The sequence below is a fragment of the Mustela lutreola genome, chromosome 10, assembly GCF_030435805.1.
Source record: "Mustela lutreola isolate mMusLut2 chromosome 10, mMusLut2.pri, whole genome shotgun sequence".
NCBI classification, from domain to species: Eukaryota; Metazoa; Chordata; class Mammalia; order Carnivora; family Mustelidae; genus Mustela; species Mustela lutreola.
In genome coordinates, this window is record NC_081299.1 from 103,118,943 (window position 1) to 103,145,207 (window position 26,265).

Below are 26,265 nucleotides of genomic sequence, written 5' to 3' on the forward strand. Positions count from 1 at the left end.
CGTCAGTCTTATATAATACCCAGTGGTCATTACAACACATACCTTCCCCAATGTCCATCACCCAGTTACCTCATCCCTATACCCCCACCCTTCAGCAACCCTCAGTTTGTTCCCTTTGATTAAGAGTTTCTTATGGTTTGTCTCCCTCTCTGGTTTCATCTTATTTCATTTTTTCCTCTCTTCTTCTATGATCCTCTGCATTATTTCTTAAATTCCACATATTAGTGAGATCATATATTGTCTTTCTCTGACTTATTTCGCTTAGTGTAATACCCTCTAGTTCCATCCACATCATTGCAAATGGCAAGAGTTCATTTTTTGATAGCTGCAGAATATTCCATTGTGTGTATATATGTGTGTGTGTATATATATATATATGTATATTTTATATATATTTACCCATTCATCTATTGATGGACATCTGGACTCTTTCCATAGTTTGGCTATTGTGGACATTGCTGCTATGAACATTGGGGTGCAGTTGCCTCTTCAGATCATTACATTTGTATCTTTGGGGTAAATACCCAATAGTGCAATTGCTGGGTCACAGGGTAGCTCTATTTTCAGCTTATTGAGGAATCTCCATATTGTTTTCTAGAGTGGCTGCACCAACTTGCATTCCCACAGACTTTTTTTTTTATTACCCCACAGATGAATAACTACAATGGCTTTTTAGCAGGTCTTCTTATAACCATTCCAAAATCTTGCCCTGAAATTCCAGTTCATCCTGTTCTCTGGCTAATCTTTCCAAGGTGAAGTTTTCACCATGCCATTCTTTGTTCAAGTTCATAACATTAAGTCCAAAATCTTTTGTCTTTTCTGAACATTAAATTCTAGTTGCCAAAACTTCCATAGCACCACAGCATAGCATCTGGCTTACAGTTGGCTCTCCGTATGTATTCTCTGAATGAGCAATTATAGAGGATAAGTTTTATAAAGTAGGATGAACCAGGCCATTTAGATGCTCCTCAAAATCCCCAACATCTGCCTTTACCTACAGGCTAGCACTGTATCTAACCCACTTCTAAGACTATTGATGATGCCTTTTTCTTTTAATGGAGTCCCTTTCTTTGTTTCCATCATCCTAAGACCCATCTCAAGTGTCACTCTTGCCCTTTCAACTATTTCTCAATTTTTTCTGCACTCATGCTGACTTCATCAGTACCATTTCACTTACCAATCAATTGCACTAATTTTAGCATGCATATTTTCTCCCTTCAACTAAACTAAAAGTTCACTAAAGACAGAGAAATGACACACTGAATTCATGCAAATTCTTGCTCCTTGGTTGACTGACTTAACGTGTGCTTTAAAATTCACTTGGGGTGCCTGGGTGGCTCAGTCAGTTGAGCTTTGGAGTCTGGCTTTCCGCTCAGGTCATGATCTTGGGTCCTGGGGTGGATTGGGTCATGGATTCCCATTCAGTGGGGGAGTCTGTTTGTCTCCCTTTCTCTCTGCTCCTTACCCCACTCCCTCTCTCTCTGAAATAAATAAATCTTAAAAAAAAAAAAAAGTATAAAATTCACTTAAGCAGCTACTGGTATTTAATAACTTTACTTGAAAGACTCTTTACTATTTTAAGATGGATTCTGCTGATGTGGTCATCACATGGCAATCTGCAGCTGTGTTATTAATTAATGCAAAGCATGATTGCTTCTGGCTTCTTAAAAATTTCCAGCCATCACAGGGGAGTCATGCACATGCTTGTGTTTCCATGAAGCCTAACTGGCTTTACTTTGATATTCTTGCATTTCCTCATCTGTTTTAGCTTCTCTGCCAAAATCACTCTTTTTTTTTTTTTTTTTCTTTTTTGGCATAGTTTTAAGTAATTAGAACAGCTATTTCCAATGTCATAACTAGGGCAGTGAAACCTAACACAACTGTTTGGGACGTGGGGATTTTCCATCTCTAATTCTCTTGGAAACGCCTTGCCAGCCAGGAATTAGGTTTTAGGAGCACTACAAGATAGTGGTTACAAAAGTGGCTTTGGTTCTAAGAGATACTTCCCAGGCCCCAAAATCTAGAGGTCAAAATAGAGATAGTGCAAAATGTCTTTAACATAACACTACTTAGGAATTTTGATTCAAATGAGAATATAGTTCTCTAAATTCAACAATCTGTAAGTAGTTCTTCACTGAAGGGTTTTTCTATTTATCTGCAGTACTTTTAATCTTTAATCTTTTGACTGAGATTTTTCAGAATATAATTTAGGACAGCTCTTATTCAATGGTTTTCGAAGTGTGATTGCCCAGACAGCAGCATCAGCAGGATCTAGGAATTTGTTAGGAATGCAAATTCTTGGGCTCCACCCCAGAGGACCTGAATCAGAAACTCCAGGAGGTAGGTCCCAGCAATCTGTTTTATCAAGCCCTCCCGGGGATTCTGATGCCTGGCAAAGGTTGAAAACTACTTTTTAAATTCAACATGTTTACTTTGTAGATGAGAAAATTAAGGGCCAGATATAAATGATTTAACTAGCACATATAGCTAATAAGTGCTGTGAATGGGTTTATCAATACATTTTGAGGGCAAACTGCTGATATATAAAATTAACAATTTAATTCATAACAGCTTATCATAATATGAAATCTGTTCTTAGTCCCAATTTTCCTTTAATATGTAACTTTGGTAAGTCTTAGAAGTAATTATCCTATTCTAAATCATCTCAGAAGCCCCAAGTCTTACTTTATCAGCATGCCTTGCTTCAATCATGTATGTGTGGTGTGCATATGCATATAAAATGTTTTTCAGGGGCACCTGGGTGGCTCAGTGGGTTAAAGCCTTTGCCTTCGGCTCAGGTCATGATCTCAGGGTCCTGGGATAGAGCCCCGCAATGCATCGGGCTCTCTGCTCGGTGGGGAGCCTGCTTCCTCTCTCTGTCTCAGCCTGTCTCTCTGCCTACTTGTGATCTCTGTCTGTCAAATAAATAAATAAAATTTTAAAAAAAATGTTTTTCAAAGCTCCTATGGTTAGGAAATAAAAAGTTTTGAATTTGCAGTCGGGAATTTTACAGAACTTTTTCTAGGCCATATTTTATCTTTCCAATTTTCAAAGCTATTCTTACAATAAAGTGGGGGTTACTTCCTACCTGCCCGCACAAAAAAACCTCTCAGATTAAAAGTTTTGGGGTAATACATAGTTTATATTTATTTCCTCTTTGTTACTCTTTATTGAACTATTCTAACATAAAATCTACAGATCTAAGCATTCAGTTCAATGAACTTTGAGAACTGTACACATCCATATACCCATCACTCAAAACAATACATAGAACGTTTTCATCACCCCAGAAAATTCCTTTGTGTTCCTCTGCAATCAATTCTTATACTATCTCATCTCTCATAACCATTTTCTGTACTTCTGTCACCATGGATTCAATTTTTCTTGTTGTTAAACATAAATTAGAAGGAATCACACAGAATGTACGGACTTGTGTACAGCTTATTTCACTTAACATGCTTTTGGGATTCATTCATGTTGTGGGTGTCAGTTTTGCTTGTTTGTTTTTTTGTTTTTTTTTTTTTTACTGCCAATTAGTATTGTACAAATATATCAAAATGTGTTTATTTTACCTATTTCTTAGCAGCAATTTTTATCTTATCACAAAAGCAATTCATGCTTAGTGTAGAAAATTATAGAACATAAATGAAGAAGAAAATAAGTATTCATAATTCCACTCCCCAGACATAATCACTATTTACTAACTTGTATATCCCCTCTGAATCTGTTTATATAAGTTGTCCACATATATAACACATGTAGTTATCATATATATTCCATTTTAGGTTCAAATGTTACCACTTTGATTAGTGTGTTAAATAGGCACAAGTCTTCGTTTTGCGTTTTTTTTTTTAAGAGTTTATTTATTTATTTGATAGAGATCACAAGTAGGCAGAGAGGCAGGCAGAGAGAGAGGAAAGTAAGCAGGCTCCCTGCCAAGCAGAGAGCCCGATGCGGGGCTTGATCCCAGGACCCTGAGATCATGACCTGAGCCGGAGGCAGATGCCTTAACCCACTGAGCCACCCAGGTGCCACACAAGTCTTAGTTTTAATTATTGAATATTTTCTAATTTTTAAAAATAAATTAAGATACATGAATACACATCTATTTCCCAAAATTCAGATGACATATGGTATATAAAAAAGGGTAAATGTTTCTATTCAACCCCCAATTTTACTCCCCTCCCCATAGGTAGCCAGTATTAACTAAATACAAAATATCTTTTTTTTTTTTTTTTAAAGAATTTATTTATTTATTTGACAGAGAGAGATCACAAGCAGGCAGAGAGAGAAAGAGAGGAGGAAGCAGGCTCCCCGCTGAGCAGAGAGCCCGATGTGGGACTCGATCCCAGAAGGCCTGAGCCGAAGGCAGAGGCTTAACCCACTGAGCCACCCAGGCACCCCAAATACAAAATCTTGACCAAGGTGATATTGATAAGGACCATGAAGTTCTGAATTCATTATCACCTGATTTTTCTAAGGTGGTTTTTTTTTTTTTTTCCAAAAGTTTTATTTATTTATTTTAGGGAAAGACAGTGTGTGTAAGAGCAGGGGAGGGGGCAGAGGGAGAGAGGGGGAAGCAGGCTCCCCACTGAGCAGGGAACCAAGTATGGCTCAATCTCAGGACCCTGAGATCATGACCTGAGCCAGTCAGATACTTAACCAACTGAGCCATTCAGGTGTTAAAACAAAGTGTTTTTCAGGAGCAAATTAAATAATACTTTGTAGTATTCTCTATTCCTTATTAAGATTTTGCGTCTAATTAATACTCTCTAAACTTTAAACGTTAAAGTTTTATTTTTTAATTTTTATGTTCCAGTTTTGTTGTCTATACACCAGTGGTCTTTTAGTTGGGATGACAGTTAGTTGGAATGAAATTCTATAATACCAAATAATCGTATTAGGACCAGTTCTAGTACTATAATAGTTTACTATCTACTTCAAAATAATGTTTTTTAAATATATTTCCTAGGAGTGAATAGAGTGCTATCTTCAAATTTTCTTTGATTGTTGAGTGATTTATTCCTATCAGTTCTTGGAAGCCCAGATACGTGTAGTTCTATCTGTATATTGATCTTTACTTATATCTAGCAAACCTATTCTTCAATGATAAACTACCTTTTCTCCATTTTTACGGATTTGCACTTCTACACCAAGCTACCTATATACTGTCATTAAAGTTTAGAGACTATTAATTAGATGCAAAATCTTAATCAGGAATAGAGAATACTACAAAGTATTATTTAATTTGCTCCTGAAAAGCACTTTTTTCATTAGCCTTTTCCCCAGCAAGAAAATGTGGCTTGCATTGATAGTTGAGGATGAGGACTTGATTAATGTCTTAATTTTCACTTTTCTGGAACTTTGAGTTCTTTTAGCTCTTTATACTAAACTTTATACTATACTTCAGACGGGGTACAGCAGGGTATAGTCCTGACAGGCAGTCTGTTGGTAGGTGAGTCCAGAAACTCCTTGCCTCTCTATAGATCACTACAGATTTCAAAGATGATTGTTTACTTTCTTTTGACTTTGAAGTTCATATACCTAGAGGCAGGCAAAAATGGAGCTGTAATGAGTTTTACTTGGAAGTCTAATTTTACATTGTTGGTTTCACTGCAAGAACATGCATATTTAGGTGAAATAACATATGTAAAGTTCTGTAGCCTCCCAAACCCAAAGATCAAAGGACTGTTCTTCTCTCACATTGGAGCTACCAAGATTTTGTTTTGGTGATTAAATAAGAGAACAATACAGTCTTAAGTGTGTAGAGCTCCATAAAGTTTTAATATTATCTGGGGCGCCTGGGTGGCTCAGTGGGTTAAGCCTCTGCCTTCCACTCAGGTAGTGATCTCGGGGTCCTGTGATAGAATCCCGCGTTGGGCTCTCTGCTTGGCAGGGGGGAGCCTGTTTCTCTCTCTCTGCCTGCTTGTGATCTCTCTGTGTCAAATAAATAAAATCTTTAAAAAAAATGTTTTAATATTATTTTAAAATATTCCCATTATAATATTGAAATAACAGTATAAGCTATTATTCAGTGAGCCAAACACTGTTAAAACACTTCTAAATCATTTAATTCTCCCTAGGAATTTTTTGGTTTATTCTGAATTCTTACTGAAGGCATTTTAATGTCTTCCTGCTTAGAGGAGTATGGGCTCTGTCCCAGAGGTGAGGTTCAGATACTTAAGACTGTTACTGGCCTTAACCTCTCCCAAGGACAAGCCAGTAAAATTTAACATTTTTGTAACCAGGAAATGTCCTGCTCTGGGAGACTCCAGGTATTGCTGGGGCTCTTTTTCTTCCAGTCCCGTGTCTGCATGCCACTCAAGCCAAGAAGGGAATTCTTTATTATAAATCGAAGTTGGCACCTGGATTCCTCCTACTCAGAGCTCCTGCTTCCCCCCAGTTTGTGTGCATTCCAAGTTCTATACCTAGCGGCGGGGTGACAACTGTATATTGTTGAATAAGACAGGGTACTAACTGAAGTCACTGAAATGTCCAGGCCTAGTTCTGCAGACATCAATATCCCCGACCCTCTACTCTTGCTCAAAGAAGCTAGGTCTTTTGTTCTAAAGTTTGTGTACTCTCCCACCCCCAAAATAGGGACTGCAATCCACCTGAACCTGAAAGAGAATTTGGTGATGGTAATCTACTCTCAGGTGTTTACATTCTTGAAAAAGCCCATTTTCTCTTATTTTAAAAATACTGGTCAACTTGCGGCAACCTCGTGGTATTTGCCATACTCTTTCTCAGGTGACTGGTTTGTGTCCTCTCTTGATTAATCGTCTAGAAATTGCTGAACGCACGCCCACCCCAACACTGCAAGGAAGAGAAAAACTTGTCCTCTAGATAATCCCAGTTGTCGAGGGAGAGGTTTGAAGCACCCTTCTAAAACCCGCGGTACCACCACCTCTGATTTATTAACCCGGCTTACCCGCCCGCAGCTGCAGTACAGCCCCAGGGCCTTTTAGTCCCGGCACCGGCCTGGGTAGGGAGAAGAGGTGGGGCTGCAGGCGGGAGGGAGGCGGCGCGCAGCGGTACCTAGTGGCGCTGCCAAGTTGCTCCATCCAGAGTACGTGGCACTACCGTGGAGAGACGGGGAGGGGATTCAACTTTCTCCTCCCCACGCAGATCCTTGGGTCATCCCGTTAGGGCGGGCGGGAGGAACCACGAGGGAACTGGTGCGTTCGTCGAGTGAAATCTTAGCAGATGAAAGCAGTCTGGCGGTGGCCAGCGCTCGTCATGCTGTCCGCCGGTACCCACAGGGGGCCGGGTCTCGAGTCCACTGCCAGGAGCGGCTACTCGTTTTAGGGCGAGCGGGCGGGCACTCGCCACCGCGCATGCGCAAAGCGGGGAGCGGCCCACTGGACTACAGCTCCCAGAGGAACGCGCCGCTGGCCGCAGGCGCCGAGCCGCTGGCGCCATCTTGAAATCTGATCCTCGATCTCCGAGTCTTTGCGTCAGCCGCGGGCTGCTGATAGTGTACCGCGAACTCAGCCTGCTAAAAGGGAGGACGTTGGGGACGCGGCGGCTAGTGGGAGAGACAGCTGGAGAGGACATGGCAGGTTGCGAGCGTGGCCTGCGCTGCTGTCACTCAGCGTCCCCCTAAGGCGTTTCTATTCCCGCCCCCTTCCCGAGGGGCGGGGCTGCCCACTCTGGTACCCAGAACCAGCTCGCGGGTGGCGGAGGTGAGCCCCGGCAGAGTGGGGACCCACCGGACTCTGCCATGCTGGCCGGAGGCCTCCGAGGCGGGAGACGGAGCGCAGCCAAGAGCCAGTGACTGAACACCAAGCAGCAGCCGCCTCAGGGAAGCTCGGCAATCGCTAGGGGAGAAGATGAAGGAGATTTGCAGGATCTGTGCCCGGGAGCTGTGTGGAAACCAGCGGCGCTGGATCTTCCACACGGCATCCAAGCTCAACCTCCAGGTTCTGCTTTCGCACGTCCTGGGCAAGGATGTCGCCCGCGATGGCAAAGCGGAATTTGCTTGCAGCAAGTGTGCTTTCATGCTTGATCGGATCTATAGGTTCGATACCGTTATTGCCCGGATCGAAGCTCTTTCTATCGAGCGTTTGCAAAAGCTGCTGCTGGAGAAGGACCGCCTCAAGTTCTGCATTGCTAGCATGTATCGTAAGAATAACGATGACTCTGGCACGGAAACCAAGGCGGGGAATGGGACGGTTGACATTTCCGGCTTACCCGATGTACGGTACTCTGCACTGCTCCAGGAAGACTTCGCCTATTCAGGGTTTGAGTGTTGGGTAGAAAATGAGGATCAGATTCAGGAGCTACACAGCTGTCATGCTTCGGAAGGTCCTGGAAACCGACCCAGGAGATGCCGTGGTTGTGCAGCCTTGCGGGTTGCTGATTCTGACTATGAAGCCATTTGTAAGGTGCCTCGAAAGGTGGCCAGAAGTATCTCGTGTGGTCCTTCTTCTAGGTGGTCCACCAGCATTTGCACCGAAGAACCGGCATTGTCTGAGGTCGGGCCACCGGATTTACCAAGTACAAAGGTACCCCCAGATGGAGAAAGCATGGAGGAAGGGACACCGGGATCCTCTGTGGAATCTTTGGATGCAAGTGTCCAGGCTAGTCCTCCACAACAAAAGGATGAGGAAACGGAGAGAAGTGCGAAGGAACTTGCAAAGTGTGACTGTTGTTCAGATGACCAGACTCCACAGCCTATGTGTAACCACAAGCTGGAGCTAGCTCTTAATGTGATTAAAGGTCTTGATTATAAGCCTATCCAGAGTCCCCGAGGGAGCAGGCTTCCTATTCCAGTGAAATCCAGCCCACCTGGAAGCAGGCCTGGCCATATCATGACAGATGGAGTTAGTTCCGGTTTCCTTAACCGGTCTTTGAAACCCCTTTACAAGTCACCTGTGAGTTATCCCTTGGAGCTTTCAGACCTCCAGGAGCTGTGGGATGATCTCTGTGAAGATTATTTGCCACTTCGGGTCCAGGTATACAAAATGGCTACATAGTGTCTTTCTGATTATAGTTAGCTGGCTGCAGGCTTCACATGATTTCTGTGTAGGTCAAAGTTAAAATTCTATACCTGAGAAAACTAATATCGTTGAGCCCATTTTTCCTGCACCTCTGCTTGTGTCTCATTTTAGTAAACGTGATTCACAAATAACTGACTTTTCACAGCCCTTCTTGTAACATTATCTATTGGCCTTCCTGCTAATGACCAAAACAACAGAATTTTTTAGGCAAGAAGAGATTTTTAATTGACTTTTACCCTATTAGAAAACATTTAATCTTGTATCTGGCACTAGAACTCTTTCCTCTTACCTCCTCTTTTGTCCCCCACCTCCTTTTTTTGCTTTGTTTTCATTTTTAGATTTGCAGATGTTTTCTCACATTCCGTGAGGTAGTTCTCTAGTTAGTTCTCCCTAGAGCATCATGTGTTTTCATCCCAAAGGTGTGTCTCCAAATGATTAGGGCATAGGGCAGAGGTTTGGGGAAAACCTAGTTATCAAAGTATTGTACTATCTGAGCAATCAATATTGTAGTAAGTCATTTGAGGACTAATGATGACTTGTTCATAAAAGAAACTGGGAATTCAAGTGTCATCATTTTAAACACTAAGACAAAAACTGTTCACAGCCAGTTTGCCTACAGAGCTCTGTTAAGAGGATGTTTGATATTAAGAAAGGTTGTCTCTGTTATTGGGTGATAGGAGTTTCATCCATTATACTCTTGAATTTCTTAGTGACTAGAAGATGGCAGTTAATCTTAATTTGAGCTATTCATTTCTGCCCAGTTGATTTCATACCAACCTTTTAAATTCAGCTACATACAGGAACCTGACAGATGCTATTTTGTTTCTGCAGCAACAGTGAGTGCTGAGTTCAATTAACTTTGTGAAACATCTGGCATCTTCTACTTGATACAGATTATTAGAATTTAGCAGAAAGGTTGGAGAAATAGTTTTAAATTTACATAAAGTTGTCAGAAACACATTTGAAGTGTTAAGAAAAAGGAGAAATAACAAAAAGTTTAAAATGTGTTTTCATTTGAATAGAATGTTTAGAAGGTCTAATGCTCCATAGGTCTTTTCTTTTGCTTCCTTTTCTTTCAGTGGAGCATCACAGTTGAATTTGAGTCTTAATGGTATTTCTGCAACCAGACATAGATGTCACAAATTAAACATGGTGTTTTCATATTAGGATCTATAGATAGTCTGGACAGTGTAGATGGCAGATAAGCGCCCCCCCCCCCGCCCCAATATGGACAATATTGTAAAAAGGTAAAGAAAATTAGGAAATTGCAGTCAAAACAAGAGTTTGTTTTTGTTTTTGTTTTTCTCCACACTTAATTAAAAATACTATCATTTGGTGCCTGGATTCAACAAGTTTGAGGACTGGGAAGGATTTTAAATACCGTCTCACGCAGGGTTTCAATTTAGAGGTAAGGAAAGCTCATGATTTAAATGACTCAGAAAGAGCCAAAGATTCTTAACCATTCTTAGCCAAAACTTTTTTATTCTGTATATGAAATCACATTTCCTGATATATATTGAATTAAATAATACTTATTTTAAATAAAGAACCTTCTTTCTGCAACCTAAGGATTCCAAGGAGATTCTTGAGGGAATCAGTGAAGAAAATTGCCATCCTAATGAGCACATTGAAACTATAATAACTCTGCCTTTAGGTCAAGTCCCTTTGCTTCATTACATTTGGACACTGGAAAAAAATAGACCTTTACAACTTTAGTGTGTGATCTTTCTGCTGTCACTTGGCTTACATTCTTTTTACTGTTTGTAGAGTAATGAAAACAGAGCATTGAGAATATGAATAATGGCATTTAATTGCTATGCCATTTTCTTCAATAATTAAGGATGTGGGGGATAAATAAATTAAATTAGACTCAGAGTGTTTGGAAATAAAATTTGTATTGGGGGCCCCTGATCTGTTGTTTTATGTCTAGTTGACTTTTAAGCTCCTTAACGCCTGTTGTGCTGTATGTCTGAACCCCAGCCAACTGGGACAAAGGCAGACTGGTTTTTGTCTATTTCTCTGAACAAAGGTGAAAAGAGTAGAAATAAATGTAAATTAATTTAAGTATTTCTGTTTTTAGTTTATAGAAAGAATAAAACCATGAAAGAAAAATTTTTTTCTTTCTTTAAGTTCTGCTACAAAAACAAAGAAAAGCTCCCATCCTAAAGAGGAAGATTATTCTGGAAGGTCATTTTGATTCCTTTGTCTATTCCTCCACATACCCATTCTATACACTATTAAATATCATCATCAGAGTTCCTTCTGATTGCTGCATTTCTTTCTCATATTAAAGAAAAACAACAACAATGCAGTATTCCTGCTTACTGATTTTCTGGAATTATGCAAATTGACTTATTTGCCTTCTGCAGAATTTATGCTTGAAAACCCAAGGTAGTTTAAATATCTAAAGAAAGCTATTGAAGCCTTATTCTAGCTGGTAATTTACTTCTTTATTGTGTGGCCCTGAACTAGAAAAGTGATAGCAGGGGTGTGTTCGATTAGTAAACATCAATTCAGCTCTGGCTCATGTGCAATTTTCTATTCCATCTAAATTCACAGAGCAGATTTTTGCTCTGAGCCTTGCAGCACTAGGGTCTGGCCCTGTGTAGCTATGGGAAATTTATTCCTCTCATAGTTTAGCTACTTAATCTAGATAGGCCCTTTGGAAGGTGTAGGCATTAGGTGCCGCTCAAAGATTAGGCCTTTAATTTTATGCTAGTTGATAACTCTTTTGTATTTCCCATTTTTAAAACAATAGGATAGAAAACCACAGCAGTTCCAGATCTAAGACAAGTCCTCTTGTGAGGACTAAGAAGTGCCAAGGAAAATGCTGTTAATACAGAAGATCTAAATAACTGCCTTTTTAGCCTAAAGGTCTCATCTTATGCAGTATCAGGCCTGGAAGCAATTCTCCTTTCTGATGCTGGAAAGCTTTTTGTCCTAAAAGAGTCAGAGAGTCTAATTTAAAATTACATTAGTATTGTAACATGATTTTATTAACCTGTAGTCTGGAAATTAGCACTGATTTGGCTAAATTGCGTATTACTGATTTCAGGTTTTATAAAATTGTCTTAGAGATGATTGGTTTATGTACTTGATACTTCTCAAGAATTCACTCTGAGCTATTAACTCAGGGAACTTTGTTAAGTGGTCTTTTGGCAGACTGCTATCTGAAAGGACATTTTTCTGAGATGTTCAATAATTAAGTGTTATAAATAAAGACAGAGTAAACATCTTCCAGCCTTTAGGTCAGTACATCACATTTACCGAATTAGAGGTTTCCTGTGATTATTAATGTCAAGATGGGTTCAGATTAAATCAGATTCATCACGTACTATTCTGTGGCAATTTTTGGGTTTAAAGTTGCTGTTAAAATGTCCTTGTTAAATATCTATCTGGTCTTATTTCTAAAGAGCCACTGAAGGATTAGAGCATTATAGACTGGACATTAGGAGATAGGCCCGTTTTTATTCTTGTTCTCTTATTAAACAGAAACTTTTGGTCCCTACAATATTCCAGGCATTATGGTAGGCAATGGGTTTATATGGAGATTGAAAGATTGAATACTACACATTCCCAGCTTTAGTGCATCTGGTTTAACAGGACCCTTTTCCTGATTTCCTGTGTAGTTTGGGAACTTCCTTATTCTCTCTAAGTCTCCGTTTCTTCCAAAGTATGACGGGATTATTCCAGATGGTTAGTTTATAAAGTTTCCTTCACAGCTCTGAGATTCTTTGATTTAAAGTGAATAGGGGAGCCTGGGTGGCTCAGTAGGTTGGGTGTCTGCCTTCAGCTCAGGTCATGGTCTTGGAGTCCTGGAATTGAACCCTACATTGGGCTCTGTGTTTGGTGGGGTGTCTCCTTCTCCCTCCCACTCTACCTCTGTGCCCTCTCTCTCTCAAATACATACAGAAATAAAATCTTTAAAAAAATAAAGTGAATATTTATTCCCTGCCATTTTAAACCTGCAGCTATTTTCTTGAATTCTGCTTGTTATGGTTTAAATTTGAAAAATATTTATAATAGACATCACTGGGAAGGTGTTTTACATTGAGGAACTGAGAAACAGAGTTTTGTAGAGTGTTTTATCATTAAATGAAGGATAAAATTATTTATCAGTTACAATTGTTTTGAATATCTGTTCATAAAGTTACCGCTCCCACGGTGTGACATAATTCACAGTGCTTCAGGGCAAGATTCCCTGTAACACCCACAACAACAAATATCCAAATAGATCTATTTCTCTTCCACTCCATTCCTACCACTATCATCCCAGCCACTATTCTCTTTCACTTATGCTGCTGAAGCAGTCGCCTGTGTGGTCTCCCTGTTCCTACTGGCTTTCCCCAGTCCAATCACCACAGCTATAGGACCTTTTAAAAATATAAATACAACTGCATTCCTTTTCGAATTTCAGTGAGAATGAATTCCAGCTTCATTAACCCCACTGTAGAAGCTCTGTTTGGCCTAGCCCCTGGCTTCCTCTCCCCTGTGCTTAGTCTGCCTTAGCCCTGAGCTAGCCAGCAAGGTAGCCACCAGCCGCACAGGGCTATTGAGCCCTTGAGATGTGGCTAGTTTGAATTGAGATATGCTGTGTATAAAGGACATGAGTTTCAGAGATTGAGTATGAAAGAAAGTAAAATACTTTGTTGGTAATTTTTATATTGACTACCTGTCTTATTATATTCTTTGAATATAATACATTGGTTCAGATAGAATATTTTATTGAAATTGAGTTCATCTATTTATTTTTTACTTTAGTCAATGAAGTTACTACAAAATTTTAAATTACATACATGGCTCACATTGTATTTCTATGGGAAAGTGCTATTCTAACCACATAGACCTTTCTGTCCCAGGCTCATAGCCACTGTAAACCTTTTTCATTAGCTGTTCCTTCTGCCTAGATTGTTCTGCAGGATTGGCTTTCTTTCCTGCAGGTCTCCATTTAACCAGTTTAAAGTAACTAACTGGTCAACCAACTTAGAGTAACTTTACTACGCTATAATGCTTCTCAGTTTTACAACATAGGGTGTGTCACTATCTGGTATTTTATGTATTTCCTTATTCCTTTATTATATTGTTCCTCACTCCCAGCTCCCACAGTGCTTTGAATATTATGATACTTAAGATGTTTTAAAAAATTGATAAATAGCATTGGAAGAGTAAAAAACTTTTTTTTTTCCCCTGAAATCTGTACTTTCAGTTAGTTGCTGGAAGGAAGGGATTTAAGGTAAGCTCTAACCCCACTGTCGAGAAGGTGGTGTTAAGGGTTTGGAAGTGTGAAGGAAAGGGAAAATGAACAGTAGTTGCCCTTTTCTTCTTCCTAATGGATTTAAATTTTTCCTAACTGGAGTAGGTGTCGGGGTGAGTAGGAAGGGTCAAGGAGAAAGAAGATGGATTTTCATGTCACAGTGAATTCCTCTAGTTTTATTTTAGTACACTTATAATGAATATTAGGTTCAGTTCATTAGGTTTATCTAAGCCTGATTCATTGTTATATAAACAATACGTGTTTTTTTCTCCTGAATCTTTCTGATGAATTGATATTCCTGTGAAACATACCTCTTTCCCAGACCATCATGGATTTTGAAATTTGTTTTTAATTTATTTTTACTTTTTATTTCAAAATCAGTTTTAATTTGTAGAGAGGTCATGAGAGAAATACAAAGAACTCCCACATTCACATATGCTAACATTTATCCAGATTCACCAGTTACAAATATTTTGCTACATTTGCTGTTCCACTCCCACTGTCTATATAGACACATTATTTTCTTTACTCCTAGACCATCTGCAGATATTAATGAGTCTTTATACTAAATAAGCATATATTTCCTAAAAACAAGAATATCTCTTATATAACTACAATATAATTACCAAATTTAGGAAATATAGTACTGATAAAACATTATTATGCATAGTCCATGTTCAAAATCTGCCCATTTTCTAATAATGTGAACAGGCATAATTGAACTATACTTTTTCTAGCTCTTAGGGATAGTAGAGATTTAATTATTGAATTCCCTGATTAGAAATAGCATAAAGTGTATATTTGGTTATCTAAAGCATTTTCTTTTTTCAATCCTCTTTTCTCTTTAAACTCTGAATTATTTGCTTAGGACTGTCTTTACGAATTTGTACTGATAAGCCATGCAAAAACTTTGGTTTTCTAAGTCTCTGCCAAAAGATGCTAGAGACATTTGAAGATAAAATATGTTGTTGGCTACATTTAACTCAACTTACTTGTCTTACTGCTTCTTCCTAGCCCGTGACTGAAGAGTTACTCAAACAACAAAAGCTGAATTCAGATGAGACCATTATAACTCAGCAGTCTGTATCTGATTCCCACTTGGCAGAACTCCAGGAAAAAATCCAGCAAACAGAGGCCACCAACAAGGTATGATCAGTCCAGGCTCTTGGAGATGACAGGTCTTCCTGAGGATGTGACTGGCTCTAGCTGAGGCTGTTAACCTCTCTGAGTGGGACTTGGGAGGTGGGTACTATGTATTCCCATTGCTCTGAGGAATACTTTCAATTAAAAGTGTAGTTCTTTTTTTTTTTTTAAGATTTTATTTATTTGTGACAGAGATAGCAAGAGAAGGAACACATGCACAGGGGAGCCAGAGAGGGAGAAGCAGGCTCCCTGCTGAACAGGGAGCCTGATGAGAGACTTGGATCCCAGGATTCTGGGATCATGACCTGAGCTGAAGGCAGATGCTTAACATCTGAGCCACTCATATGTCCCTAACAGTGTAGTTCTTTCCTTTAGCTCTCATCAAGATTTTAGCCTGCTCTGCATAGGTCAGAATTTCTGGTGCCTTTTAGATCTGTAATTAAAACTTGAATGTGGTCTTTACCTGTATAAGGCACCAAGACAGGAGGTTTATGCTTTTGATTTTAGCTTAACTTCTTACTCCTTAGAGCCCAAGGAGGCATTTGCTTAGGAGAAAATTTTATCAGAGCCTGCAATTTGAATGCTGAGCTTCTGGTCTGTTGTACCCTTGTAGTGTTCCATCCTGTTCTAGATAGCAGAGCTCCTTGGGCTTTGTTTAAAGGACCTATGATGAGGGATCCTTTGTAACAAAGAGTTAAGGGTTAAATGTCCAACTCTTGATTTTAGCTGAGGTCATGATCTCCAGGTCATGAGATCGAGCCCCGTGATGGGCTCTGTTCTGGGTAGTAGCCTGCTTAAGATTCTCTCCCTGCCCCTACTACCCCCTGCCCCACTCTCTCTCTCTCCAAAAAACCAGAGAGAGAGAAAGAATCCACAGTGACTCGTGTGGACAAGTGTATAGCTGCCCATTATAGAGAAAGCGCAGTACATGAGAATTGAAGCAATTGAATATTGAAGGAAGTATTTCATTTTCCTTTTACTTTGCCTTAATGGATGATTTAAGGTTTAATGGTTACTACATGTGGGGAAGCCTAGACTTGAGGAAAGACTTTCTGGTTGCATTTGAAATTAAAAGAAGTTGACCTAACAAACTTTTTCTTTGCTGAAATCAGATTCTTCAAGAGAAACTGAATGAAATGAGCTGTGAACTCAAGTCTGCTCAGGAGTCATCTCAGAAGCAGGATGGTACAATTCAAAGCCTCAAGGAAACTCTGAAAAGCAGGGAAAATGAGGTAAATATTGGGCAGTCAGGGATCTCTGAGGAAATTTTTTGTTCCATCAAAGTAGGTAATCTGTGTTTTTGTAGAAACAGATCATCAGACTAACAGATGTGAGCCTAGAAAAACCGTAGTGTAATCTAAATTGGTATTTCTAAAATATGTACAGGTGAGATCATGGAATTTATTTTTAGTTTACTAATATGGCTGGTACTCCCTGTCTCATCTTCAGACCGAGGAGTTGTACCAGGTGATTGAAGGTCAAAACGACACGATGGCAAAGCTTCGAGAAATGCTGCACCAAAGCCAGCTTGGACAACTTCATGTACGTGAGGGTCACATAGGACGGGAGGCAAGACTGCAGTTGAGAAAGTGCCGTGTTCGGTCACGGTTTTGATTTGATTGGTCTTCTCAGCAGCTCGGTGCTTGCCCTCCTTGTGAGGATGATTTTTCCTCTTTTTTCAGAACTCAGAGGGTACTTCCCCAGCCCAGCAACAGGTGGCTCTGCTTGATCTTCAGAGTGCTTTATTCTATAGCCAGCTGGAAATACAGAAACTCCAGAGGGCATTGCGTCAAAAAGAACGCCAACTGGCTGATGCCAAACGATGTGTGCAATTTATAGAGGCCGCCGCCCATGAAAGAGAACAGCAGAAAGAGGCATCTTGGAAACATAACCAGGTAAATTGGCAGTCATTTTGTGGTCCGAGATGCTGACTTTGCCCTGATAATAACTTCTTATCAGGACGGTTTGTGTTGAATCCTTTGTTGAGTCACTGGCTTAATCGAAGAATTCAGTTCTACGTATATTGCCCTCATACCATGTGCCAGACACTGGGCTGTGTTCTGGAAATAACAAGAGTCAATATCACAAGCTCTTTCCTGTGAAGTTACCTGTATTTATTATGAGACAGTCACATAAACAGAATTTTTGTGTAAATACTGAAATAAGGTAAAGGAACTATATTTTGGCCCTACAGGAATATATAGGAGGTGCTGAGGAAGAGGGAAAGCTTCATGAAGGAGGAGCTATCTGGGGTTATTCTTGAAGAGTGGTAAAATTTAGCAAGACAGAATAGTGGGGAACAACAAACAAGGTCAGAGGAATGGCATGCACAATTAGCTCCATCTTTAAAAAATATATAAAACATTCTTAATTGGTTCCTTTATCTTGTTAGGTTGGAGCATATGCTATCAGTTTGTGTTTTTTTAAGATGTAAGTGGATGATAGAAATACTCTATTCTTGAGCTTATCCAAGGTTACAGTGGAACAGGGTTCTGCTTAGTAGTTATATAGAGCTATCATTTTTAAACTAGAGAGTAAGTATTGAACTATATAATATGAAGTTTACATCTTCCTATCATTCACAGTTCCCTTAATTTCCCATGTCCTATTTGATTTGTGTATAATATTTCTAGAGTAATTGTAAGAATGGAACTTTTCTGCTATTTTATATTTATTTTATTCTGTATGCCTTAAAAGTTTTAAGGCCTCCCTATTAACCATGAAAAAGGGAATCTGTTTAATTCAGGAATTACGAAAAGCCTTGCAGCAGCTCCAAGGAGAATTACAGAGTAAGAGCCAACAGCTTCATACCCTGGAGACTGAAAAATACAATGAGATTAGAACCCATGAGCAACACATTCAACACTTAAACCACAGTCTGAGTCACAAAGAGCAGCTGCTTCAGGTGAGTCTACATAATGATTTTAACTGAAACAGGGGTCATAGAACTCTGAAAGTTCCATTCACGTGATCTCAGATTAGTTCACCTGTGTTGAGTACCTGTTAAATGTAGAGCATTGAGAGGTGGGAACCAGGAGGATTCAAAATAAATCGAAAGTACGATTCACGAAGCACAATGCTAACCAGCAAGTGTACGAGATAATAAATATAGACCTAAAAGATCTAAGCAATATTCAGGAAGTAGTTATTGAACACCTCTGTGAAACAGATACTATGCTAGTGCTGGGAAGACAGAGGTGTGACCATTGTTCTCAGTCTAGTAGATGAGGACATCTGTATAGAAGTTTCCAGTTACTTACATAATAAATGAATGAGGGAAAATATGGAATACTGAAGAAGACTGTAATTGGTCTCCTGCTCTAAGCTTCAGTCCCATTGAATCCCGTACGTTCTGCTGAGCATGCAGTTTTTTCACAGTGTATGTGTATTGTGTATACATTTTTTTCCTCTGATTAGAAATACCCCACCAGCTCTTCACTTGGGAAGCTCCTAGTTCTTAAGGCTCACAGAGCAAATATAACCTCTTTTGTGAGATCTTTAGTGACACCTTCAGGCAGATTTAGACAGTGCAGCCTGTATTCCCAGGAGTTAGCTATATAGACATATACACTCCATATACATAATGTGTACATATATTTATACACACACATGTGTACACATGTATACAGTAGTTAACGATTTGTATATCTGTTATCTCTGCTAACCAGTGTTTGCCTTGAGTGATCACATTTTGTTTTTTATCCTGAATAACAAATTGTTTGGCAAAGTGTAGGAATTCACTGAATATTGGATAAATGAATAAAGAGAAGTATGTTTTGGTCTCATTAGGAATTTCGGGAGCTCCTGCAGTATCGAGATAAGTCAGACAAAACCTTTGAAGCAGATGAAATGTTGCTTGAGAAACTTCGACAGCGAATACAAGATCGAGATGTTGCTCTAGAGGTATGCACTTTAATTTTGTTTATGGCGCTATGGATTATTCTCTTCACATAGGTACTCAGAAATATGTGTCTCCTTAATTTGCTGCTTTTTGGAGTTGGTCTTCCCTTCCTTTATACTTTTATTGAGTAAATGTGATCACAATAGTGAATCCTAAGGAGCTCTAAGATCCTTACTTTCCTTGCAGCGGGCTATAGATGAGAAGTTCTCCACTCTGGAAGAGAAAGAAAAAGAACTGCGTCAACTTCATCTTGCTATGCGAGAGCGAGATCATGACTTAGAGAGATTGCGTGGTATTCTCTCCTCTAATGAAGCTACCATGCAGGTAAGAGCACAGTCTGCCGTGGTTGGATGCTAAGCCTGAAGCATCCACCCTTTCCCTCATTTTCTGAAAACCAAGGTATTTGCTTTATAAGAAAGAAAATACGAAAACAACAAAAATAGTTATTCATCATTGTAGACTAGGAAGTGAGAAGTGTTCGTACTTATGTTGTGGAGTTCATAGGGGGAAGCAGTGATTATGGATTTCCAGGCACACTTTCTGATTTCTAATCCTCATCAATATCTGAATACTTTTATGTAAGCATTGCCCATACAGCTGTTTTGCTGTTGTTTTCTCATTAATATTATATGCATATCCTTGTATAGCCACAGTCAGAACACTTGATTATAGAAGCTTATATATAAAGCTTATATATTTAACCATCTGCCACTTCTTAAAGAAGTTCTTCACTTCCTCTGTAGCATAGCCTGCCTCCTCAAAAAAACTTCATTTTTCATACGCATTATGTTTATTTCTCTAAATAAATTAGATGAGAGTTTCTAAAACCGAAGATTAGTATGGCATTGCTAGATCAGATTTAAAGTTTTCTCTTTTTGCAAAAAATGGATACTTTAGAAGATAATTTGAAGGCGGATCAAGTATCTTATTTATCTTGCTGAGTTTGGGGTGGTCCTTTGACTTATCCTTGTTTCCTTTGTTACTATAGAGTATGGAGAGTCTCCTGAGGGCCAAAGGCCTGGAAGTAGAGCAGTTATCTGCCACCTGTCAAAACCTGCAATGGCTGAAAGAAGAAAGGGAAACCAAATTTAGCCATTGGCAGAAGGAACAAGAAAGTATCATTCAGCAGTTACAGACATCTCTGCATGATAGGAACAAAGAAGTGGAGGCAAGACTTTAGTTAATTAAAGGCAGTTGGTTTAGTGATTACATTATCTCAGTCCTGGATTGGTACTCTTTAGGTCTGGGGGTGCCAGTGACCCAAGTCTTAAATACCATCTTGCTGTGCCTGGGCAAGTTAGAAAGTGACAAAGCCAGTAAGCCTCCCAGGCAGTGTGGTTCCACAGTTTTAACTGCCATCTACAGCCTCTCAGTATAGAAGTAGGAACCTCATCACCATGCTAAGAAATATAGTGCTCATTATTGTTTTTCAGCTTATCATTTTCTGTTGCCTTATAAAAGTTATACTGGGGAAAAAAAATACACGGACTGCATGTCCATTTATCTTCATCTGTTATGTATCCTGAGCAAATAGGGAAAGGGCCTACTTCAGAAAACAATATGTAAGTTGACATTGTGAGTGTTTTTCTGTATTGTGAGTGTTCATTCATTGAGCATGTATTTACAGCCTTCTGTGTACCAGGCCTGTGCAAGATCTGGGGAAACAAAGGAGAATAAAACATGATATTTGCTCCCCGGAATCTCATAGCTCTTTCTCCTATAGCAGATTCTTATAAACCCCTTGATATGTAGTAGAGGACATTCTTTCCTCCAGAACTTACACTGTCCCTTCTATATTAGGATCTTAGTGCCACGTTGCTCTGTAAACTTGGACCAGGGCAGAGTGAGATAGCAGAGGAGCTGTGCCAGCGCCTACAACGAAAGGAAAGGATGCTGCAGGAACTGCTGAGTGATCGAAACAAACAAGCAGTGGAACATGAAATTGAGATTCAAGGCCTGCTTCAGTCTATGAGCACCAGGGAGCAGGAGAGCCAGGTAAGGACTAATGTGCAGACCAGAAGAGTGTCAGTGTGTTTCTAGTCTGTGAATAGGGAGTGTTTGAACATTGTAGTGTGTACGTATGTGGCATTTTACAGTCTGCTCTGTTAGGAACAGTCTGTTTCCTAGATTACAGTTTTACATCTGTTATCAGAGCATGCAATATTGGTAGAGCACTTTGCATTGAGAAGGGTGCCTAAATAGTACATGTACCCATTAACTTCATTATACATTTCCTTTCCTTAATATTCTGATAATTTTGACAGAAGACAATACAAGGTTCTGGAGTATTTTGATTCTACATTCTCAAGACTTGAGTGATATTTTCTATTTCTAGCCAAGCTGTGGGAGAACTTATACTTGACATATTTTTCTTAATTCTCTATTTTTCTTTTAAGATTTTATTTATTTATTTGTCAGAGAGAGGGGGAGAGAGAGCACAGGCAGAGGGAGAGGCAGGCTCCCTGCTGAGCGGAGCGCCCAATGTGGGGCTCGATGCCAGGACCCTGGGATCATGACCAGAGCTGAAGGCAGATGCTCAACTGACTGAGCCCCCTGAAGGCTTCCCATTTTTAAAAATTCTTATAAAATATGAATTATCTTGGGGCACCTGGGTGGCTCAGTGGGTTAAAGCCTCTGCCTTCGGCTCAGGTCATGATCCCAGGGTCCTGGGATCAAGCCCTGCATTGGGCTCTCTGCTCAGCAGGGAGCCTGCTTCCTTCTCTCTCTCTGCCTGCTTCTCTGCCTACTTGTGACCTCTGTCTGTCAAATAAATAAAAAAAATAAAATCTTTAAAAAATATATGAATTATCTTAAGAGGAAAAAAGATGGTGTTCTTTTCAAAGGCCATGATGAGAATAAATAATTTATAGTAACATGTGATATATTAATCTTACAGTACTGGTACACAGGTATTTCATATACATAAGAGGTCTTATATGTTCTCTATTATGTTTTTTCCCATAATAGCTTCTACAAATTTTTATTCAGGCAAATTAGTAATGTACTGTTACCTTGGTTATGTCCAAATCCCTGAGGAGCCCAAATTTTACTTACTAAAAATGTAAGGTTATTTTTTTTATTTCCCTTAGAAATTGTGACAAGAGCTCAGCATCTCATTAAAGCAGTAGTAATTGTCCCCAGAAACAGTGGATGCTGGTACAGCTAGTATAGTTCTGATTCATCATCTTTTACCCCCAGTAATTTTAGTCTTAGTTTATTATTTCCAGATTTTTTTTTATTAAATGCAGACTTTCAATGTGGTAATGGTCACAAATAATGTTCTAAATTTTTTCTTTACTCTGCCATCATCTGTCTTAGAAAAGTGGGATTTGAAATTAAATAAAGTGGGTTTGATGGTTTTGAGGTTCAGATTTTCCTGATTGTATGGTCTGATAAAAATGTTTCTGTGTAATTGATTCATTCAATAAATGTGCATTGAGTCCCTACTACGTGCCAGATACTGTTCTGGGCTCTTGTGATTCAGCAGAAAATATCATAGAACCTGCCCTTAGGAAACTTATATCCGGTTGATAGACAATGAACATATATCAGATAATGATAAGTGCATTGTAAAAACTTAGCAGGACAGGGAGAACTGGGAGTAGAGAAAGATGGCTGTTGTAGACAGGATATGCAGAGGAGGCCAATCCGATAAGGTATCAGTAGGCAATGATGTAAAGGGAGCAAACCAAACAAATGGGTGGGTAAAGAACATCCAGGCCACAGGCACATGTTTCCCAGAGTAAAGGACATCAAACCAGAATCTAGTAATTTAGCCTGATAGAGTTCTGGCAGAGCCAATTTCAGATTGTTTGATCCATAATAGGTATGTTATATTCAGTTTTTCCAATGTTCTTCCTCTGAGAGACTTTCTTTCTACTCATCTGCTGTTTTTTCCCTATAAACTGAAAGCAAGGGAACTATTATAGGGGGGTGCACTGGCTTTTCATAAACAATTGTCTTTTAATGAATAACTTCAGAACACAAATTTTGTTCTCTAGAGTATCTTTCTAATGGTGTGTGTGATTTCCTTACTAGGCCGCTGCAGAGAAGATGGTACGAGCCCTGATGGAAAGAGATTCAGAATTACAGGCCCTGCGCCAGTATCTAGGAGGGAAGGACTTCATGGTGTCCCAAACCCTTATTTCTAACCAACCCACCGAAGTTACCTCCAGCCTCCCCCATCTTGGAGAACAGACTGATCAAGTAAGAATTACATGCTTATGTAAATGTTCATGCTAACTGCCTTTTTGTGTTAGAGGCATAAGTTTGGTCATTTTAATACCAAATTGTGAGAATATTCCAAATCCTTGTCATTGTGATCGTGGTTCCATGCCTTTCTAAATTCTTTGGCTCTTCCGATTTTTAGGGTTCAGTGCATATACCCTCCAAAGATGATAGCATTTCATTGACTGCCAAAGGGGATACCAGTATACCCAGGTCCTCATTAGGTGAGTATCAAATTTAATTTCATTAAGGAATCTTCTGTCTTTTCTTTCTGTAACTTTGTTAATAGGTTTGGCCAAGGCTCTCTTTTCCTACCTTAATGGAAAAAAATAAGTTTAGATTCCCCCTGAAAGTCTGAAGACATGTCTCTCTTCTAGAAGGAACTACCCTTATTTTGTTGTTTTGGGTACACAGTTTGGTCCAGGGAAACTGCCTCCTGATTATTCTTAACAGATAGCTTTGCAGGGATTCAGAAATGCAAGAGGTAGTTTTTCCAGACATAATAGGACAATAGGACACAATAGGACCACAGGGCTGACACCTTCTCCTGGGTATCTTTCAAGCAGGCCGAGGCTACTCACAGTAACTTGACCTAACCTGTATTATAGTGTTAGGAGGGGGAGGCAGAGTACATTAAGTTATTTGCCAAGATCACAGCCATCTAAGAGATTATTGTAGGCCTTGAACTCCCTAAAAACAAATGAATTTTGGGAAGAGTATGAGCAAAATTTAAATGAGTGCTGGGTACTAGAGTCTCTGACTTTCATAGAGCAGAAGGTTGGGATCTAGGGTAGCTTCAAGGAAGAGATTTGCCCTGTGAGTTGTAGAAATAGGGGCTCACCATTATTAGTGAAATGGTAATTATAATGCTGTAAGAAAGGTTGTGGATTTGGAGAATTAACTTATGATTTTTTTTTAATGATACTAAAAAATGCAAGGGGGTGCCTGGGTGGCTCAGTCAGTTAAGCATCCAACTCTTGATTTTCCTCAGGTCTTGATCTCAGGGTCATGAGTTCAGGCCCCATGTTGGGTTCCATGCTTGGCTGGGCATGGAGCTATTAAAAAAAATAAAAATAAAAAAAAAGAATAAAAAGTTTGTGTCTTTGTTATAGTGTAAGGTATTATGGAATTCCATAGGTAAGTCATGCAAGTAGTTATTTTTTCTCAGGAAAACTTTGTTAGCTAAAGGTAAAGAATGCTAGATTTATTTAATTTACTCCCTATTTACTTTTTTTTTTTTTTTTAAAAAGTACCTTTCTGCAATTTTTTATTTTGCAAATTTCAATCTTCTAGAAAAGTGGTAAAAATCATACAGTGAATATCCACAAAGACTTTCATTAAGATTTACCCCCTATTAACATTTTGCCACATTTGCCTTATTTCTTCCCATGCACACACACGAATGTTTTTTCTAAGCCATTTAAAAATTACTTAGATATCATGACACTTTATCTCTAAATACTTCATTTTGTATTTCCTGAGGGCAAGGGCTTTCTCCTACATAACTATAGTACAGTTATCACATTCAGAAAATTGAACCTTGGTATAGTCCTCGTACTTGACGTACAGTTCATATCCAGAGTTCCTGTTGTCCCACGAATGTTCCTGATGATTGGGTCTCCCCCTCTGGGACCATGTGTGCATTTAGTTGTCATGTCTCATTAGTCCCTTTAGTCTAGGACAGTTTTCTAGCCTTTTTTGGTCTTTTTTGACATTGGCATTTTTGAAGACTCTGGGCCAGTGAATGACCTTCAATCTGGCTCTGATTGTTTCCTCATGGTTCAATTCAAGTTCAGCATTTATGGCAAGACTGCAAGTGTGAGGTCTTTCTCAGCACCCACATCAGGAGCATATGATAGCAGTTTGTGTTTTCCTTAGTTAAGATTGTATCTGCCAGAACTTTGCATTACGAAGACTCATTTCTCCCATTTCTCCCTGCAACCCAGCAGCCCGAGAGGTTGACTTTGTCCCCATGGCTACTCACCCAGGGCTTCCAGCATCCTGTCAGCCTTGCCTGAAGCAGCAATTACATTTAAAAAAGTGATTTATATTTCTAAAATTTCTTCCTGTGTATTAATTAGCACATGTTCTTTCATAAAGAGGTACCCTTTCCCCCACTCCATTTTTTAAAATATCAACATGTTCTAATATATTCTTTTAAAAAAATATTTTATTGTCTGTTTCTGTCTTTATTTCATTTGATGCCCAAATTACCCCCAGTTTGGCCAGTTGGGGCCCCTTCAAGCTGCTCCTTTGTCCTTTCAGTATGTTGTTATCAGTTTTTCGTCACTTCCACACTTGCTGCTACAATAAGGTGTCCTGTGATCACCTTTCCCTTTCCTGCCTCAGCCCTGGAACTGCCTGTTACTTCAAAGAGCTCTGGTTCCTTGAAGTTGGTTAAGTAGGTAATGGCATTTAGGTACTAATATCTGGCTATGAGATGGGCTCTTGGCCACAGGTATCATTTGCTTTTAGGCCCTTTTAGATGAACAGAGCTAAGGGGTCTGTGTTTGTATTTGATACTGATTTCTCTCATTCTAATTTAATACCACAAGTTCTTTCTTTGCCTGATTTTGTATTTGTATCTGCCCTTTTTCTGACCTTGAGAAACCTGGTTACCTCTATCATGAAATATTTACCCACTTGCATAATACATAGAAGTAGTTTAGAATTGCTACATGAGTACCACTATCAGTAATAAGTCTATAAATAATGTTTAAGATTTAAAAAAATTTTTT

The 26,265-nt window shown here is 39.3% G+C and overlaps 1 protein-coding gene across 28 annotated transcripts in view; it reads left to right on the forward strand.

Annotated features, from left to right (window-relative positions):
* The window catches only part of PDE4DIP (phosphodiesterase 4D interacting protein), a 213,783-nt gene that overhangs the window by 125,783 nt on the left and 61,735 nt on the right, over window positions 1-26,265 (forward strand). For 12 of the 28 annotated variants that reach the window (XM_059138369.1, XM_059138393.1, XM_059138389.1 and 9 more), the window contains 11 exons: window positions 15,271-15,402; window positions 16,512-16,631; window positions 16,849-16,941; window positions 17,082-17,294; window positions 18,146-18,304; window positions 19,189-19,302; window positions 19,487-19,624; window positions 20,289-20,468; window positions 21,101-21,295; window positions 23,339-23,506; window positions 23,670-23,751. In XM_059138369.1, the coding sequence (XP_058994352.1) occupies window positions 15,271-15,402; window positions 16,512-16,631; window positions 16,849-16,941; window positions 17,082-17,294; window positions 18,146-18,304; window positions 19,189-19,302; window positions 19,487-19,624; window positions 20,289-20,468; window positions 21,101-21,295; window positions 23,339-23,506; window positions 23,670-23,751 (1,594 nt within the window). Of the gene's footprint in view, window positions 1-7,399; window positions 8,958-15,270; window positions 15,403-16,511; window positions 16,632-16,848; window positions 16,942-17,081; window positions 17,295-18,145; window positions 18,305-19,188; window positions 19,303-19,486; window positions 19,625-20,288; window positions 20,469-21,100; window positions 21,296-23,338; window positions 23,507-23,669; window positions 23,752-26,265 lie in introns of those variants that run through there. The other 16 variants (XM_059138366.1, XM_059138365.1, XM_059138368.1 and 13 more) reach the window with 5 other exon arrangements.